Source organism: Onthophagus taurus, chromosome 1, assembly GCF_036711975.1.
Source record: "Onthophagus taurus isolate NC chromosome 1, IU_Otau_3.0, whole genome shotgun sequence".
Lineage (NCBI taxonomy): Eukaryota > Metazoa > Arthropoda > Insecta > Coleoptera > Scarabaeidae > Onthophagus > Onthophagus taurus.
The window spans coordinates 27,325,625-27,340,609 of NC_091966.1; the positions used below are offsets into that span (position 1 = coordinate 27,325,625).

The 14,985-nt window shown below is 31.6% G+C and overlaps 3 protein-coding genes across 3 annotated transcripts; 1 reads left to right on the forward strand and 2 right to left on the reverse strand.

Moving 5' to 3' along the window:
- Positions 1 to 186: 186 nt before the first annotated feature.
- On the forward strand, positions 187 to 1,203 carry LOC111427180 (mitochondrial ribosomal protein S2). The gene is made up of 2 exons (XM_023062183.2): positions 187 to 384; positions 439 to 1,203. Exons 1-2 carry the CDS (start codon positions 279 to 281, stop codon positions 1,077 to 1,079), a joined length of 747 nt encoding a protein of 248 aa, XP_022917951.1. The 5' UTR covers positions 187 to 278; the 3' UTR covers positions 1,080 to 1,203.
- LOC111427169 (dehydrogenase/reductase SDR family member 7) lies at positions 1,119 to 7,532 on the reverse strand. The gene is made up of 6 exons (XM_023062172.2): positions 6,934 to 7,532; positions 6,488 to 6,840; positions 6,313 to 6,432; positions 6,088 to 6,254; positions 5,931 to 6,003; positions 1,119 to 1,307 (listed from the first exon to the last, which is right to left on the reverse strand). The coding sequence occupies exons 1-6, from the start codon at positions 7,199 to 7,201 to the stop codon at positions 1,293 to 1,295; spliced, it is 996 nt and encodes a 331-aa protein (XP_022917940.1). The 5' UTR covers positions 7,202 to 7,532; the 3' UTR covers positions 1,119 to 1,292.
- Positions 7,533 to 13,509: 5,977 nt separating this feature from the next.
- LOC111427230 (syntaxin 17) lies at positions 13,510 to 14,671 on the reverse strand. The gene is made up of 3 exons (XM_023062250.2): positions 14,446 to 14,671; positions 13,876 to 14,390; positions 13,510 to 13,822 (listed from the first exon to the last, which is right to left on the reverse strand). The coding sequence occupies exons 1-3, from the start codon at positions 14,575 to 14,577 to the stop codon at positions 13,570 to 13,572; spliced, it is 900 nt and encodes a 299-aa protein (XP_022918018.2). The 5' UTR covers positions 14,578 to 14,671; the 3' UTR covers positions 13,510 to 13,569.
- Between the last annotated feature and the right edge of the window lie 314 nt (positions 14,672 to 14,985).

The following is a 14,985-nucleotide window of genomic DNA, read 5'->3' on the forward strand; positions in this document are numbered from 1 at the left end:
TCTTTTAACCCCATCTATTTCGAAAAATTTAAAACTTAATCGTTTTATAATATTTACTTTCTTCAATTATTCAAATTCATTATAATCATAAATTGCATTAAATTTTAGTAATAAATAAATTAACTTAAAAATTTTTCGTAAAAAAATAAAACAATTTTATCTTATAATAAGTTATAATTTTAAATTGCATTAAGCGCCATCTATCACACAACAAAGTAACAATTATTATCTGTCATTGATTATTTTTAAATATTTACTATTTTTTGCCTCTAATTAAAATGTTCACAACCAAAATGAACTCTTTAAGGCTATATTCAAGAGCAACGTTAAAAAATTTGAGGTATTTTTCATCGCTACCAGAGCCGCAACAAGAAGCACCAATAAGTGAGGTTATGTTCTACTTCTAACCTAAAAAGTACAACAATTTTTCTTTTTTAGTTAAATCTCGGGATGTGAACGAAGTTTTAACACACAAAGACTATTTTAAAGTACATAATTTATTCACCGTTGAGGATCTTTTTAAAGCCCGTGTTCAGTATGGCCATAAAGAGGGTTCGTTAAACGAACACATGTTACCATACATTTATGGGAGTCGTTTAGGACACACAATCTTCGACTTGGATATTACAGCAGAGCATTTAAGAAGCGCTTTAAATTTTGCCGCTCATATTGCTTATAGAGATGGTTTAATCCTCTTTTTCTATCGAGGAGCACAAAATGCCCATTTAGTTGAAAAAACTGCTATGGAATGTGGAGAGTTTGCTCATACTAGGTTTTGGAAAGGTGGTATATTTACTAATGCTGATAAACAATTTGGGGAAGTGACTAGGTTACCAGATTTGTGTATATTCTTTAATACTTTGAATAATATTTTGACCCAACATACAGCAGTGAGAGATTCAGCTAAAATGGGTATTGCGACAATTGGAATTGTGGATTCTAATTGTAATCCTAATTTAATTGCTTATCCAGTTCCTGGTAATGATGATTCTAGTGTATCTATTGAGTTTTACTGTAAGGTATTTAAAAATGCTATTTTAAGAGGGAAAGAAAAGAGAAAGGAACATTTTGGTGGTTGATTAGGAATAGGTTTAGAATACTTTAATTATAATTTAAAAAATGCTTTTAACATTTATTGTAACAAATTAATTGTAATACAATTCAAAAATATTAGGTAATAAAACAGAAAAGTTGATTTTTCAATGTAACATTTTTAAAACAGAAAAGAAAAACTACCATTGGATTTAAGGCAGTAGCAAAACTACATACTACTCCATCACCATTTTAACTACTTATTGCATTTTGTCCTGTAAATAGAATCAAATTACACCACCAATTCCCACTTATTTAAATGACTCACACAAAACTTAGCAAACAATAGAAAAACATGGATTAAGTATATATCACAGTAATATGTAATGTAGTATAATGTGTGTAACAACCACAAAAAGCATATCTAATACAGTTAAGCAAATAATTGCACAAAAAGGATTGAATAAAGAACACATAAAGCAAACAAATCAGAAAAATTCTTTATATACAAAAAGAAATTAAATGTTTGGAAACAATTTGAAATATAGTTGAATACAATGTCTTAACTTAATATGTGCGAAAATGTTTTAAAAGGCTATATTTTTAAAACTATTACACTTACAAACATGAATGAAACATCAAAATAACCGGAAACTAGCATGTAAGCAAGATCTTTAATGTGCCACAAAGAAAGAAATCACAGGGTGTTAACTCAGGTGACCTAGGCGGCCAAGGAAATAAAGGTAGGTCATTCGCACCAACACTGCCACTCCAAAAATATAGAAAGGAAATACTTATAGATAGTGATCTCAAGCTGTCACCAGTCTTACCAAGTTGTGATTTTGCGATTATTTTGATATATATAATCGTTATGTCTGTAGGTGTAATAGTTTTAAGTATATAGCATGATGAGTATATAGTAGGTAATCTTTGTAGTAACTCTGTATTTTAATTTAAATCCTTGATTTTATTAAATATTTTAAAAAGAAATCTTATCAAATTAAACTGTCAGTTATTACCACTATTTCTTAATGATATACTTTTGGCTTAAAGAAATACAAAAATCATCTTTTAATTCCTATCAATAATGTCAGTATTTTTTAACTATTCCTTTTCTTCTAAGACCGGTTAACTTAGTGATTACCAAAATATGCAGTAAAATATGAAGTATTACATACTCTTCATAATAAGGGGTTACCAGTAATAAATGTCTGTTTTTGCGCTTTTTTTAAATTTTCTTTTGCCACATATGAAGAACATATCCTGAGTTTTATTAAAATGAATAAAAGTGAGTGAGAAACGCCGTTTTGTAGTGACTTGTGACATCAGTTATGGATCGAGTTTGGCATATAGTCATTTTTTAGAAAATAATAAATGAAGTGGCCTAAAAGATAATTAAAATGTTGCAATACCCTGTTGATTGTTTATGTTTATTATTGTTTACCGGCTGACTCATATATGTGTGACGGAGAAACCAACAGGAAGGACATCACCACGACGATCCAAGAGATGGGCCCAGAGTTGGTTATCCTCGTTTACAGAATGAAAATAGACAGAACGAAGAAGAAGAAGTCTACAACAGCTAAAGGTTTTAAAACAATTGCAATTCTGATTGACATTGTTTTTTTCATAGTGTTATTGTGCATTGTTGTAATAATATGAACATCTCTGTCGTCACGCCTTTTTATTGCACGAAGAGTATTGGCAGATAAAGTTTTTGTGGTTCCTTTTTGAAGTTTTGTATTGAATTTAGACATATACATTCTGTTAGACTTAGCAGTGCTACAATTTACTTTCTTCTCATGCAAACATTTGTGTTAATAATTTGTGTTACAGTTATCAGTATATAAATTGTGGACCTTCGCCGCAATATGCTTCTATCAGCGTCATCACTATATTTTCGGATTTTTCTATAGCTTTATGAAAAGCATTTACTTCTGTTGATACTCTGGTATAAATGATCAAATTTAAAATGTAGCAAGCTTCATAGTCTAGTATTTCGAATAATTTTATACCAAAGCGATGTCCTTTGACAGTATGTACTGACGAAATGTGATTCTTCATTTGAAAAGTATCTGGAAGTCTCATCAATGAGCAAAGATTGAAATTGATAAAAGCTTTGTTTGAAAGTAATTTTGAAGTCGTAACAATAAGTCGTATTTTGTATAGCTTAATTCACAACAAATCTGTAAATCTACTACGTCCAATACATTATAGGAAAATTAGTGTTTCAATAATAAAGTGTCTGGACCAATAATATTTTATACGTTGCTTTTTGATTTGTGGCATAAATAGGGATAATCATAGATCTGACCGAATTTTCACTAAGTAGATAAGCCTAAAAGTGTTTGTGATAAAGTGCTCAAAGATTTCTAAAGGATCTCCTTGCGACAAATTGCTCCTGAAATTATATCCTATATTTGTGCCGTCAAAATTATGAAAAATGGGAGTAAAATTGTTGCTTGTCCAATTAGAATTATCATCCGAATGTTATCCTCAGTGTCACCCGACAATTTGTCCTTAGTGTCAAACCATATGAACGCAAACGTGTGGTTTTGGTCCCTACACGTGTGTCTACGATATTGCATGTAAGTACAGCTTAAGGGTGAGAAACTTTTACCCTACTAAAATGATACTTAAATAAGTAAATTAATACTTAATAAAGTTTCGATATGATTTAATCGATGACACTCTTTTGTGCACTTTTATGCAATAAAATCTTTGTTAAGAATTAACTTTTCAATTCCGCGACACCGGGATCATATGATATGATATGGTATTGCGAATTGGCTTCAAGATTGTCTCTAGCACAGTCCCATCCATTTACAATGTATTAATATTAAGCATTAACTTTTGAAATGCAATGTATGATATGCAACTGAAAATGTTAAAAAATGAAAAGATAATGTTCAAAATAAAAGCGACTAAAGCACGTCGTATTCTACGTTGTAGTACATTTATTCAGGTAGCAAACTAATTTGCCACTACATAAAATGGAATAAAAGTGTATATGGAGAATTATGGCCTTCCCAAAGCTAAGTTGCGTTGTTGCGAAACTTTGAAGTCAATCTGTTTTCAAAAGTCAATGTGTAGGTATGCCATAATAATCAGCGTTGGTCCATTAAAACGTTCAATAGGAGAATATGGAGTTATTTTATAAAATACTGAGCATTTCTCAGAAAATAATACGTTTCAGTCATTTTGAACTCTAACATTAAAATCTAATATTATGCTATGAATTTTTTCTCTTCCCTAAAAACGATTACAGTGTGCAGTAACCTAATTTAGCCGACAATATGGATCCATTTCCTGAATAGCAATGTATTATTAGATATTGTAATGAAAAATATAAAAACGTATCTATGTAGTTACAGTACAATGATAAAACTATGAAGAATATTAGTGCTTTGCATAAGAAGCTCCCACAACAGGTATTTTGTAAAAATAGATTTTACATTTCAAAATTGCTGTGGCATGTTGTTATATACTAGTCGATACTATACTTATACGTGTCCAACACTACCAGCCCATAACTACAGCACTAGCAAAAGTAGTACTAGCTCAATCTAAAACTATCACATTGAATTTGAAATATTGTTCAGTATTTCTTCTGGATCTACTGCAAAGAATAATGAAAACCTTGGAATGGAAAACTGTTATTAAGACTTGTCAAAGCTTGCTGATGATATTTTCAACACGATTAAATGTGACTTGTTTTCTCGGGATTAATTATTTAAAAAGACCTAATAATCACGCCACAATATGACTATTTAACAACGTTGTTCAAAAAATTTGTTTATGTTGCAGTACTCCATTGAGGTTGGGATAGAAAACAAATAATTACATGATATTAACATAAAAAAAAAGTACAAGACGCTAATAAATGTGTAAAATATCTTCAATTTAAAGCAGAAATCATTAACGGGAGAATGATAGCTTTACCATTATTTTTGCATACAGGTACACAAGTCGTATAAAGGTAATCTTGTTGTATTTGTTCATTTGAAAGTAGTGGGCAACATGACTACTAAGGTATTGCTTGTTATGGAAATAATAACAATGATCAAAATCGAGTGAATCAAGCATCGTTTTAAAAAAATTGTTGAAGAAGGATGTTAATGAGACATTCACTTAGAAAAACATGAAAACATATTTGCTGCAGATCGAAACTGATATCTCAATTCAAGACCAAGTAAGTATATCAATGAATTTCATCCAGTAATGTTATGCTAACGATCTATCTAAACATGTAATCTTGTTGGAAATAATTTTCAGAAAAATATCCATGAATTATCTGACCTGTCTAAAACAAAGACACAAGTGATAGCAGTTCGATAATCAGTTTCTGGTTGATATGATATTAATTGTAGAGCCTCGACAGTAAGTGACTCGGCTTAATCGAATAAAATCATATATTTCCCACATTAATTAAAACCGAGCCCCCTTTCGACCGAGACGCAGCAATGTGATGATCAGTTTCGAGTTGATATGATATTAATTGTAGAACCTCAGACTCAAGTGACCTTGGCTTAATCGGGTAAAATTATATATTTTCATCGCGAACTGATTGTAAGTTCATATTTTATAGGATATAAAGTGCTATTAAAAGTTAATATAAAATTATTCTTAAAAAATGGCCTCTTGCTTTATCTTAAGGTGAGGTACAGCGACTTGAAATAGTTTAGGAATCACTTAGTTAACTCAAAAAAGTTAAGTCAAAAGTTTTTAACAATTAGTTCGGAAATTTTCAAATCACAGACATAAAATACGTTCATTTTTAGAATATAAAAATTTATAATATAACGAAAAAAATTATTTCCAAACTTTTAAAAACAAACAAAAAGTGTTAAAAGATAAAAATAAATAATTATATGGTGTTGTTTTCAAATGGTTTCTACCTCTCTAAGAACCGTTGTATCTCTGCTATCTCGCAATTTGAATAAAGTCTCCGGCCCCAAAATCCTCAAACCCCTAAGAAAGAAGAAGAAAATGTTAAAAAACTATTTATATTATTAATTTCTTGTGTAATAGTAAACGAGAACTTTTTGTGTGTACCATTTAAAGATGTTTGGCATATATACAGCGACGTAAAGGAAAGTAATTAAAGGTTGAATCGCAATCCATGCTTCTTCTTGTTTATTTGCTAAAGCGATCGCACAAAGTTCTCCGCAACGTTGTCCAGTCATTCTTTTATCAGTTGGTTGAACAGTTTCACTATAATTCTATGAAAAATTTTGATTATAAGGGAATTAAAAAATATGATTGTTTTTAAACAAATACCTCTCCTTCTTTTTCAGTAAAGCAATTTTGTAAAAAATTGGTGAAAGTTGGTCCTGGACATAACAAAGTAACAAACAGTCTTTTTCCAATTTTCTCAGTCCTCAAGCAATTAAAATATCCCTAAAAAGATTTATATTAAAAATAAATCGTTTTTTTTTATTTAATTTATAAATACATGTATAGCATATTTTGATCCAGTATAAGTCCCTGAAAATGGAACTCCCATAACACCAGCTAAACTGGAAGTAACAGCAATGTGTCCTTCTCCCCTTTGATTAAAATGTTCCATTGCAACTCGACTCAAATGGATTACGCTGAAGACGTTTAAATCAAACATTTGTTTATCAACTTCCATGGAAATGTTCTCCCACATCGCTCTTTGAGATCTCCCAGCGTTATTTACTAAGATATCAACACCGCCAAAATGTCTTACAGCGTGATCAAAGTGTTTTTTATGAAATTGAATATCAACCATGTCCATTACGAGAACTAAGATATCGTTACTTGATAAGGACCCATTTGATATTTCTTTGAAAAGAACAATAAGAAAAATTATTAATAAATATTTTAAGATATTTTTGATGAATCCATAAAACTAATAATATTAATTAAAATTCATACCAAGACATTCACGTTTAACTCTTTCCAACTCATCTTGTCTTCTAGCCGCTAACACTAACTTAACACCATTTTTAGCTAAACTTTTAGCTATATGTTCTCCAATCCCACTTGAAGCTCCGGTAACAAAAACGACTTTACCCCGTAAATGACTTATTGGTTTACCAAATTTTTCGTAAAATTTTAATTCCAAATCGGCGTCAAAAAACAACGTACACAAATAAATCAATCCGTAGATAATACAACCAATACCGATTAAAGAAAAAAACATTTTCACTTAATTCCCGTTTTTTTATTTCACTAAATTTTAATTTACGTGGTCACGTTATGAGGATTTACGTTTGCGTCTAACCTCCAACTGCGCGTAGATATTTTTAAAAGCCGTTTATAATCAGGAGCAGGAGAGATAATGAAAAATTTTAAACTAAGAGGTCGGGTTTTGTATCCAAGTCGAGTATGTTTACTTTTGGATAGATTACACTGATGTTGTATTTTATAACTAAGTTTAGTGTGGTTGATTCGTGAATCGACTAAATTCACGATTGTGTTCGAAACGAGTACCGTTTTAAGAGATGTTGACCTCTTGTATTTGCGCTCTAAAGCGTGCCAGTAACCCTATTTTGGGCGTGTTAAATGAAAGGATCAAGATCAAGGTTGTTATATTGTATGGTTTTAAAATTGAAACGATTCTGGAGAAATAAAAAAAGGTTTGTTCCATGTAATGGAACTGTTTAATAGATGATAATGAGGAATAAAAACATTCATTTCTCATTATTATGCCAAGGTTAAAGTGTTTTGGGTTTTGAAAAATGTATTGAGATGTCTAAAACGGATTTAAATTAATTGGAATTTAAAAAATATACAAAAACTGGATAATGGAGAATAGATAGCTATTTGAAACTAAAAAATATATTAAATTTAATTATTTCTTGAATAAAAATGAAAAAAATAATGAAATTTTACGAATTTATGAAAGGAATGATCTATGTACCAGTTCTCAGGCCCCTGAATTTATTTTTACTATTTTTAGCACTCTGGGTGTATATGCACCCAGAAAATAGGTGGGATGAGTCGCTCATACAGGCTATCAAGATCATATGATAATTTAGAACATCGTTTGATAATTAGCTACGATTAAAAATGTACTTAATTTCATTTAATATTTAATTTAAAAAAAATAATTTGAACTGGTTTTTCCTTTTTAAGTTCCAAAAATTGTCGTCTTTACTTATTTGTTCTATGCTCACTTTTGTATGAAATCCATCACCCACTAAAATTCAAACTACAATTTTGAAACTTCGGCAAAATAATACTTTATTAACAACTAAGAAACGATGAAAGTTTCCGCCGAAAAAACTCAACTGTTATGTTTCCTGTACCATTGTTATCTTCAACTTTCAATATTTTCTTCCTAGCAATTTCTGCCTACAAAAAGTCAGTTTATTTGATTGTCAAACTGTTAAGTAGACGCTTTGTAATGCCCCCAGTGCGACGTCGTCGAAATTTTGTCCATATCAATGACTTTGATAGGAGCCGAATTATCGGTATGAAAGAGGCGGGTCTCTCATTCCGAGAGATTGGGAGAAGGCTGAATCGGGACCACATTACAGTTGCTCGGATATGGTCTTTATGGTCTGAAAAAGGTATTCAGAGGCACCGTCCTGCTGGAAGACCCGCCCGAAGAAGCAACGTACGTGAAGACCGACTCCTTAGGTGGATGGCTAGCAGGGATCGATTTCAAACAACAAGGTCGATTGCTGTGGATTGGACGAGAGCTTTGATCCGCCACTTGTCGATGGCAACTGTTTACAGAAGGATTTTTTTCCTTTGGGCTTCATTCATACCGTCCTTACCTTCGGCTTCCATTAACACCTCTCCAGAAAGCAGCCAGACTTGCATGGTGTCAAGAACGGCAAGGGTGGGTATCACTGAAATGACATCGCCTTCCGTGATGAATCAAAGTTTTGTTTATGGGTGAATGATGGTCGTAGAAGGGTGCGGCAACATTGAGGGGAAAGACGGAATTTGGAGTTCGTTCAAAGACGACACCTAACCTGTGTTAAGGAACACCTGAGGTTATGGTGTGGTGGGCGATATGTGCTGGACGAAGGTCATCCCTTACGTTCATTCCAGGCACATTTAACGCTCGTCGTTACATCGACAAGGTTCTGGAACCGGTGTTAGTACGTTTCATGTAGACGTTGCATAATGCCACTTTCCAATAGGATAATGCAAGACCCCATACTGCTGTGGTTACAAGAAGGTTCCTGGAGCAGGTTGGATTGCAGATTTTGTCCTGGCCTGCACGGTCACCGCACTTGTCGCCGATTGAACATGTCTGGGATATGATGGGTCGGCGACTAAGACAAGTACCCAGGCCTCCTGAGAATCTGGATGAACTTCGACACCATCTAGAGGTTGCATGGAACGAAATACCCTAGGAGGCCACTTAAACGACCACTTAATAGAGAGCATGGGTAGAAGAGTTAATGCAGGCATAGCTGCGCGTGGGGATGCAACCCACTACTAGTTTTTCTTGAAAATTGTTAATTTTTGTTTTATTTTTTCAACTAAACTTTCATCGTTTCTTAGTTGATAATAAAGCATTATTTTACCGAGGTTTCAAAATTGTACTCAAATTCTTAATTGGTGGTGTATTTCATGTGAAAGTGAGGGTGTATCAGGGGGTCCTATCGGACTCCACATAATAAAATAAAATTTTTTTGTTTTCGTTATGTAAAGTTGCCCTTGTATTTGGGAAAAATAATTGTTGAGTTTTTAATTTTAATTCGTCATTTCGTTATTAAAATATTAATTTTTTTGATGCGGATGCCATCTTCTTTGGATATGTTTCTTAAATTATATGGGCATTTCATTTCTATTAAGGAATTGTCGATATGAATTACCCCATCTGGACTTGCTCCTAAAAAATAAAACTCTCCTTGACCTACATATAAATCACATGGATCTACATGTAGACCAGAAATATTTTGAAAAGCATATAGAAACATATATTGGCAACCATAATCGGTGGATTTGTTTCCTCGAAAACTATTTCCGAATAGGTATTTTAAAAGTTTGTTCGGTGGTGTTGATAGATTTCTTTTGCAAACTACTCCAAAATTTGAAGCTGTTAATCTATACATATAATCTTTCTTGCTTTCAACAGGGATTACTATGTTGACCTCTAGTGCGTTCTTCTAGTTTATTTGCTTCTTCTTTTGTTTTTGTCAATTAATTAAATATTACTGCTTGTCTTCTATCAATTTCTTCTTGTGGTGGTAATTCCACAACATCTCCATAATCGCAGTCGGTATTTTATATGGGTTGCTTTATTATTTCCTCTAGTGTCCCTAAGTGTTTGTCAATTTCTTCTAAATACTGGACTCCATACCATAAAATAACATTTCTTCTTTTTTGTGACATCCATTTGCTCATGATTTGGTAGTAATATTTATATAGTGTCTTTAATTTGAATTAACCACTCTTAATTCTAACATATTAATTTTCTTGACCTGTATCCAGTCTGTGCGAGTCCAACCCAATTGGACTCGCACCCAAAAAGAAAAACTCCCCTTGACCAACATATAAACTACAAGTGTCTACATGTAGACCAGTAACAGCTTCAAACAACAGTAGGGAGTCGCTCTGCCACCAATTCCATTGCAATTAAAAAATTTCCATTACTATTTACTTACATTTCCTATTATCTCGTCACGACCTCGTAACGGAAGACCACGACTGGTTAGTTTTTTTCACAGTTGAAACTACTTTTCGTAATATTTCCCTCCAGTAGTTAATTTCCTCATCCATTTGCGAAAATAGCATTTCATTCATATTTTCAGTCTGTGATTCTCTCTATTTCAAATCCAACACTGATGACTTGTGCGAATGAGATGATTCGTGCTGCTCAACGCGAATATTTATATTTTTCTAATCGTCAAACCCAGTAGTTATAAAGTATGTATCCATTTTAAATAATCAACAATACAAGCGCCGTAAAACACTCGACCAGTACTTTCTGAGTATATCAACCAAGTTCTTTGCGTTTCTTCAACGTTTACTAATTTTCTAGTAAATATTCTTGCAAGGTTTAAATACTTTGCCTGATCAGGATAAATACGTTTCGATTTAGAAAAATTTATCTCTTTGTTTGGTTCAAAGCCATTACTTGCAAAATAATTGATGGTTGAATCATTTATATTCCATTTAACAGGATCTCTGTCCGGTTTTATAATATCCGCAGTAGTAACAAGATTTGAGGAACCGTTATTTTCAATGGCATTGCTAGACATTGCAGTTGATACTGATTCGTTCCTTCTTCTTCAACTGTTAGAGAAATTGCTCAATTCTATATTCTTAAATTCTAGTTTTACAACATGCACTTTCACAATTCACAACGTGTGATTTATTTCTTGAAAAAAATGAAATGTAATAAAATGTAAACACAAATCCCTATAATTTGTTTGCGATTTAATTACAGACACCTACTTGTACGTCGTGCTGATACTGCCTTGATGGTCTTCACTTCTGGTAAATCTCCGTACGATAATTGTTCTCGTTCCTTATGGTACGGTTTTGGTATATTCTTCAGTAGTGATTCGCAATTTCAATATATTACTCAGCAAAACTCTCTTTTTTCTAGTAAACACTACGTATTTAATGTTTTCGAGAATAAGTCTTAAAATCTTCTAAAACTTTGGTTTCTTTTAAATGCACTCCATATGCAATACGTAAATATGGATATGTACTTCCATTGTGTAGTAAAACTGCCTTTAAACTTACAATTAGTTAGTCAGAAAACTAAACTATCTTCCTGTGCCTAAACTATCGTCTCTCAAATCTAAATCCCTAACAAGATTGTTTAGCTGTGATTGATCAATCCAATGTGCTTCTACATTAGCTATAGTTGGATTTTGAAATATCTCTCCACTAGAACAAGCGGGTCCCGCTATTTTCCATAATAGATCTTGATGGACTTCAAAGATGGTTTTGGGTGTCGAAATTTCAGACGAATGAGATGGTGGCATTGACACTGATCGCACATCGCAATATTTTATGGAACTTTCAGGTTTCTTTTTAAAATAAAGCATTTGAAACCTCACTTAGAATTATTGCATCCATAGTAATTGTCGAAATGTTTTTTAACTCCATTATGTTTATTGTGCGACCCACTTTAATCGATAGTAATTACTAGTGGTGGAACGGATATCCGGCAACTATCCGGTAACCGGCCATTTTTTAAAATTCGGCCGAATACCGAATAGTTACCAAATATACGGCTTTGACCGGATATTAAAAACCTATTACTTACTACTCCAGCATTCACAGGAATTAGTATCTCTTTTAGGTGTTGGACACTGCAGATAATAATCAAGTTCAACCCCAATAAATTTTTTTTCATTGAATACAACTTTATTTATATCAGGTTTGTCTTTAGTAACCTCATTGTAACAATTCCAACACGATATATAAAATCTCTTGTTGCAGTTTCGTCTAGTTTCCGTCAAACTCCTCTTGTGTGTCCTCCTCTCTTTCTCTTCGCTTGTAATTCATTATCACATTCATTACTAACAGAACTGTCGCTGTTGTCACTCTTTCGATTATTAATTAAAGTATCCTCTTCTTAATGCAAAAAACCGTTTTGAAAAATCAATTTCTGTTCGTGAGAAATAAATTTTTGAAATGATCGACAATTTTTTCGTCTTGTGTCCTCTTTCCAATGAACCAACCCGTTTTGAAAAATAACTTTTAGTTTTTGAGAAAACAGTATTTGAAGGTTTGAAAAAATTTTCGATGTTGCAATTTTCATCAATAATTTTCAAAATTCGCTATAAAATTAATTTCCTGAAGGATCCCTGTGGAAATATCATCAATTATTAATTGAAGTATCCTCTTTTTAATGCAAAAAGCCGTTTTGAAAAATCACTTTTAGTTCTTGAGAAATAAATTTATAAAATAATCGACAGTTTTTTCGAATTTTGCAATTTTCGTCGATTAAGTTTTAAAAATTCGTAAAAAATCCATTTTTTGGAATATGAGTATGAAAACTTCCCAAAGTGTTAATAAGAGTGTCCTCTTTCCAATGAACCAACCCGTTTTGAAAAATAACTTTTAGTTTTTGGGAAAACAATATTTGAAGTTTTGATAAAATTTTCGATGTTGCAATTTTCATCAATAATTTTCAAAATTCGCTATAAAATTACTTTCCTGAAGGATCTCTGTGGAAATATCACCAATTATTAATTAAAGTATCCTCTGTTTAATGCAACAAGCCGTTTTGAAATATCGCTTTTATTTTTCCCTCAAAATTGGGATCGGTTGTACGAATTCTTTTATTATTTTAAAGAAAGAAACGACCATTGTTAGTAATTTAGGTTTGTATCAAAAGATTTAATATTTTTATTTTCAAGCAAAATATCTATTTCTACAATAAATAACAATAGATCCTTTTAAAAAATCTACCTCTAGAAAAATATTTTCTAATCACAGTGTGAAAAAAACGTCTTTTTTAACATACACCACTTATTATTCTTAAAAATTCCTTAATAAAGCTTCAATTTAAAAAGAAAATCACAATCGCCTTAAAAATTAGTTATGATTATACTTTATAATTAAAAAAAAAGATCAACATAATCGTCAAATTTTTTTTTTAATCCCATTGTCTTCCTCTGTTCTCTCATTTTCATGAGGAATAGTATCTCCATCTTGATTATCTATATTTATCTCTTTATCATTAATCTTAGTGATAATTTTTCCTCCTGTATAACCAACAATTCCACAACTGATTGCAGCTAAACCTCCAATTTTTGCTCCAGCTATCAAACCAAGTGGGCCACCAACTAATCCACCAATTAAGGCACCAGTTACTGGATATGTCGCTGTTTTTAATCTAAAATTATATTTATAATAAAAAGGATCAAAATTAACAAATTATGTAGGTACTTAGAGGCACTTATTAAATGTGATAATCCTCTATTAACATTTGTTTGTGTCTCCTCAACGTTTTCCTCAATCTTATTTACATCCTCTTTTTGAACATTAACCATGGTGTTTAATTCTTGATAAATTTCATGTAATCCTTTGACATCATGATTTAAATTTTCTACCCTCTCCAAAGTACTACTAGCTTGTTGTAGTCTCAATTTCTCTAAATTGTCATGAATTTGGATTTGCTCAGCACCCAAAAAAGGGTTTTCATTTTCTGTGTTTTCATTAATTTCATTTTGGGAGTCTGTGTAAGCCAAGGCCGATTTTTCCAAATTGTAATAATCTTTTAGTATAGCCGAGATGGATCTCCTCAATGAAAACGTTCTATTATCGAATTTATCAAGGTCGTCATCAAAAACTTTAGCCCGTAACGTATCTAATTCATATAAAAGATCTTTCATTTGACGAACGTTTCGTTTCTTGTCTTTTATTTCTTGAGATAACTTTTGAGTGTTCTTTTGAAACATGTACTAAAATAGAAAAGACAATTACAATATTTCTCTTTGTGTTTTTGAATAAACTTACTGTTTCAATTGCATTTTTATGGTGTTGTAGTAAATTTTGGTGATATGGTAAGGCTTCATCTTGAAACTTTTGCAAAGGAATTTCAATGTATTTAAAGGGCTCTTTCAACCCCGGAGATGTATTTGTGGTCATTGTATCTAAGTTATTGTTGCACGCATAATTTTGATATAAACAATATTGATTAACCAACGTAAACAACCTTTGTTGTGATAAAAAATGTAACGCTTTTAGATTTATTTTAAAGAAATCTGTGGGTTGTCATTTTTGACATTTTGTAATGACAGATTGAGTAATTTCGATTGTCATTAATAGATGGCTGCAAAATTTTATTTATAACAATTAAAATATAAATTAATTATTAATAAATAATCAATATTAATTGTTTTCTTTAATAAAATGAGGGTTTAAGCGGATACAAATTAATATTAGTCTTTTAATTAAGTTACTTATATCAAGTAATAAGTGATATATTATTAAATCATCTAATTTTCAAATTAACATAAGAGTTTAATTGTGATTTAATTTAAATTTTTTAACTTT

What these genes read in the sequence shown, in the direction of transcription:
- LOC111427180 (XM_023062183.2), top strand. Translation starts at nt 279, where the DNA reads ATGTTCACAACCAAAATGAACTCTTTAAGGCTATATTCAAGAGCAACG. An exon ending in GCAACAAGAAGCACCAATAA is followed by an intron (nt 385 to 438) that starts GTGAGGTTATGT and finishes TTTCTTTTTTAG; the next exon opens with TTAAATCTCGGGATGTGAAC.
- LOC111427169 (XM_023062172.2), bottom strand. Translation starts at nt 7,201, where the DNA reads ATGTTTTTTTCTTTAATCGGTATTGGTTGTATTATCTACGGATTGATT. An exon ending in TTACTGAAAAAGAAGGAGAG is followed by an intron (nt 6,255 to 6,312) that starts GTATTTGTTTAA and finishes AATTTTTCATAG; the next exon opens with AATTATAGTGAAACTGTTCA. An exon ending in ATGCCAAACATCTTTAAATG is followed by an intron (nt 6,004 to 6,087) that starts GTACACACAAAA and finishes CTTCTTTCTTAG; the next exon opens with GGGTTTGAGGATTTTGGGGC.
- LOC111427230 (XM_023062250.2), bottom strand. Translation starts at nt 14,577, where the DNA reads ATGACCACAAATACATCTCCGGGGTTGAAAGAGCCCTTTAAATACATT. An exon ending in ATAAAAATGCAATTGAAACA is followed by an intron (nt 14,391 to 14,445) that starts GTAAGTTTATTC and finishes TTTCTATTTTAG; the next exon opens with TACATGTTTCAAAAGAACAC. An exon ending in CATTTAATAAGTGCCTCTAA is followed by an intron (nt 13,823 to 13,875) that starts GTACCTACATAA and finishes ATATAATTTTAG; the next exon opens with ATTAAAAACAGCGACATATC.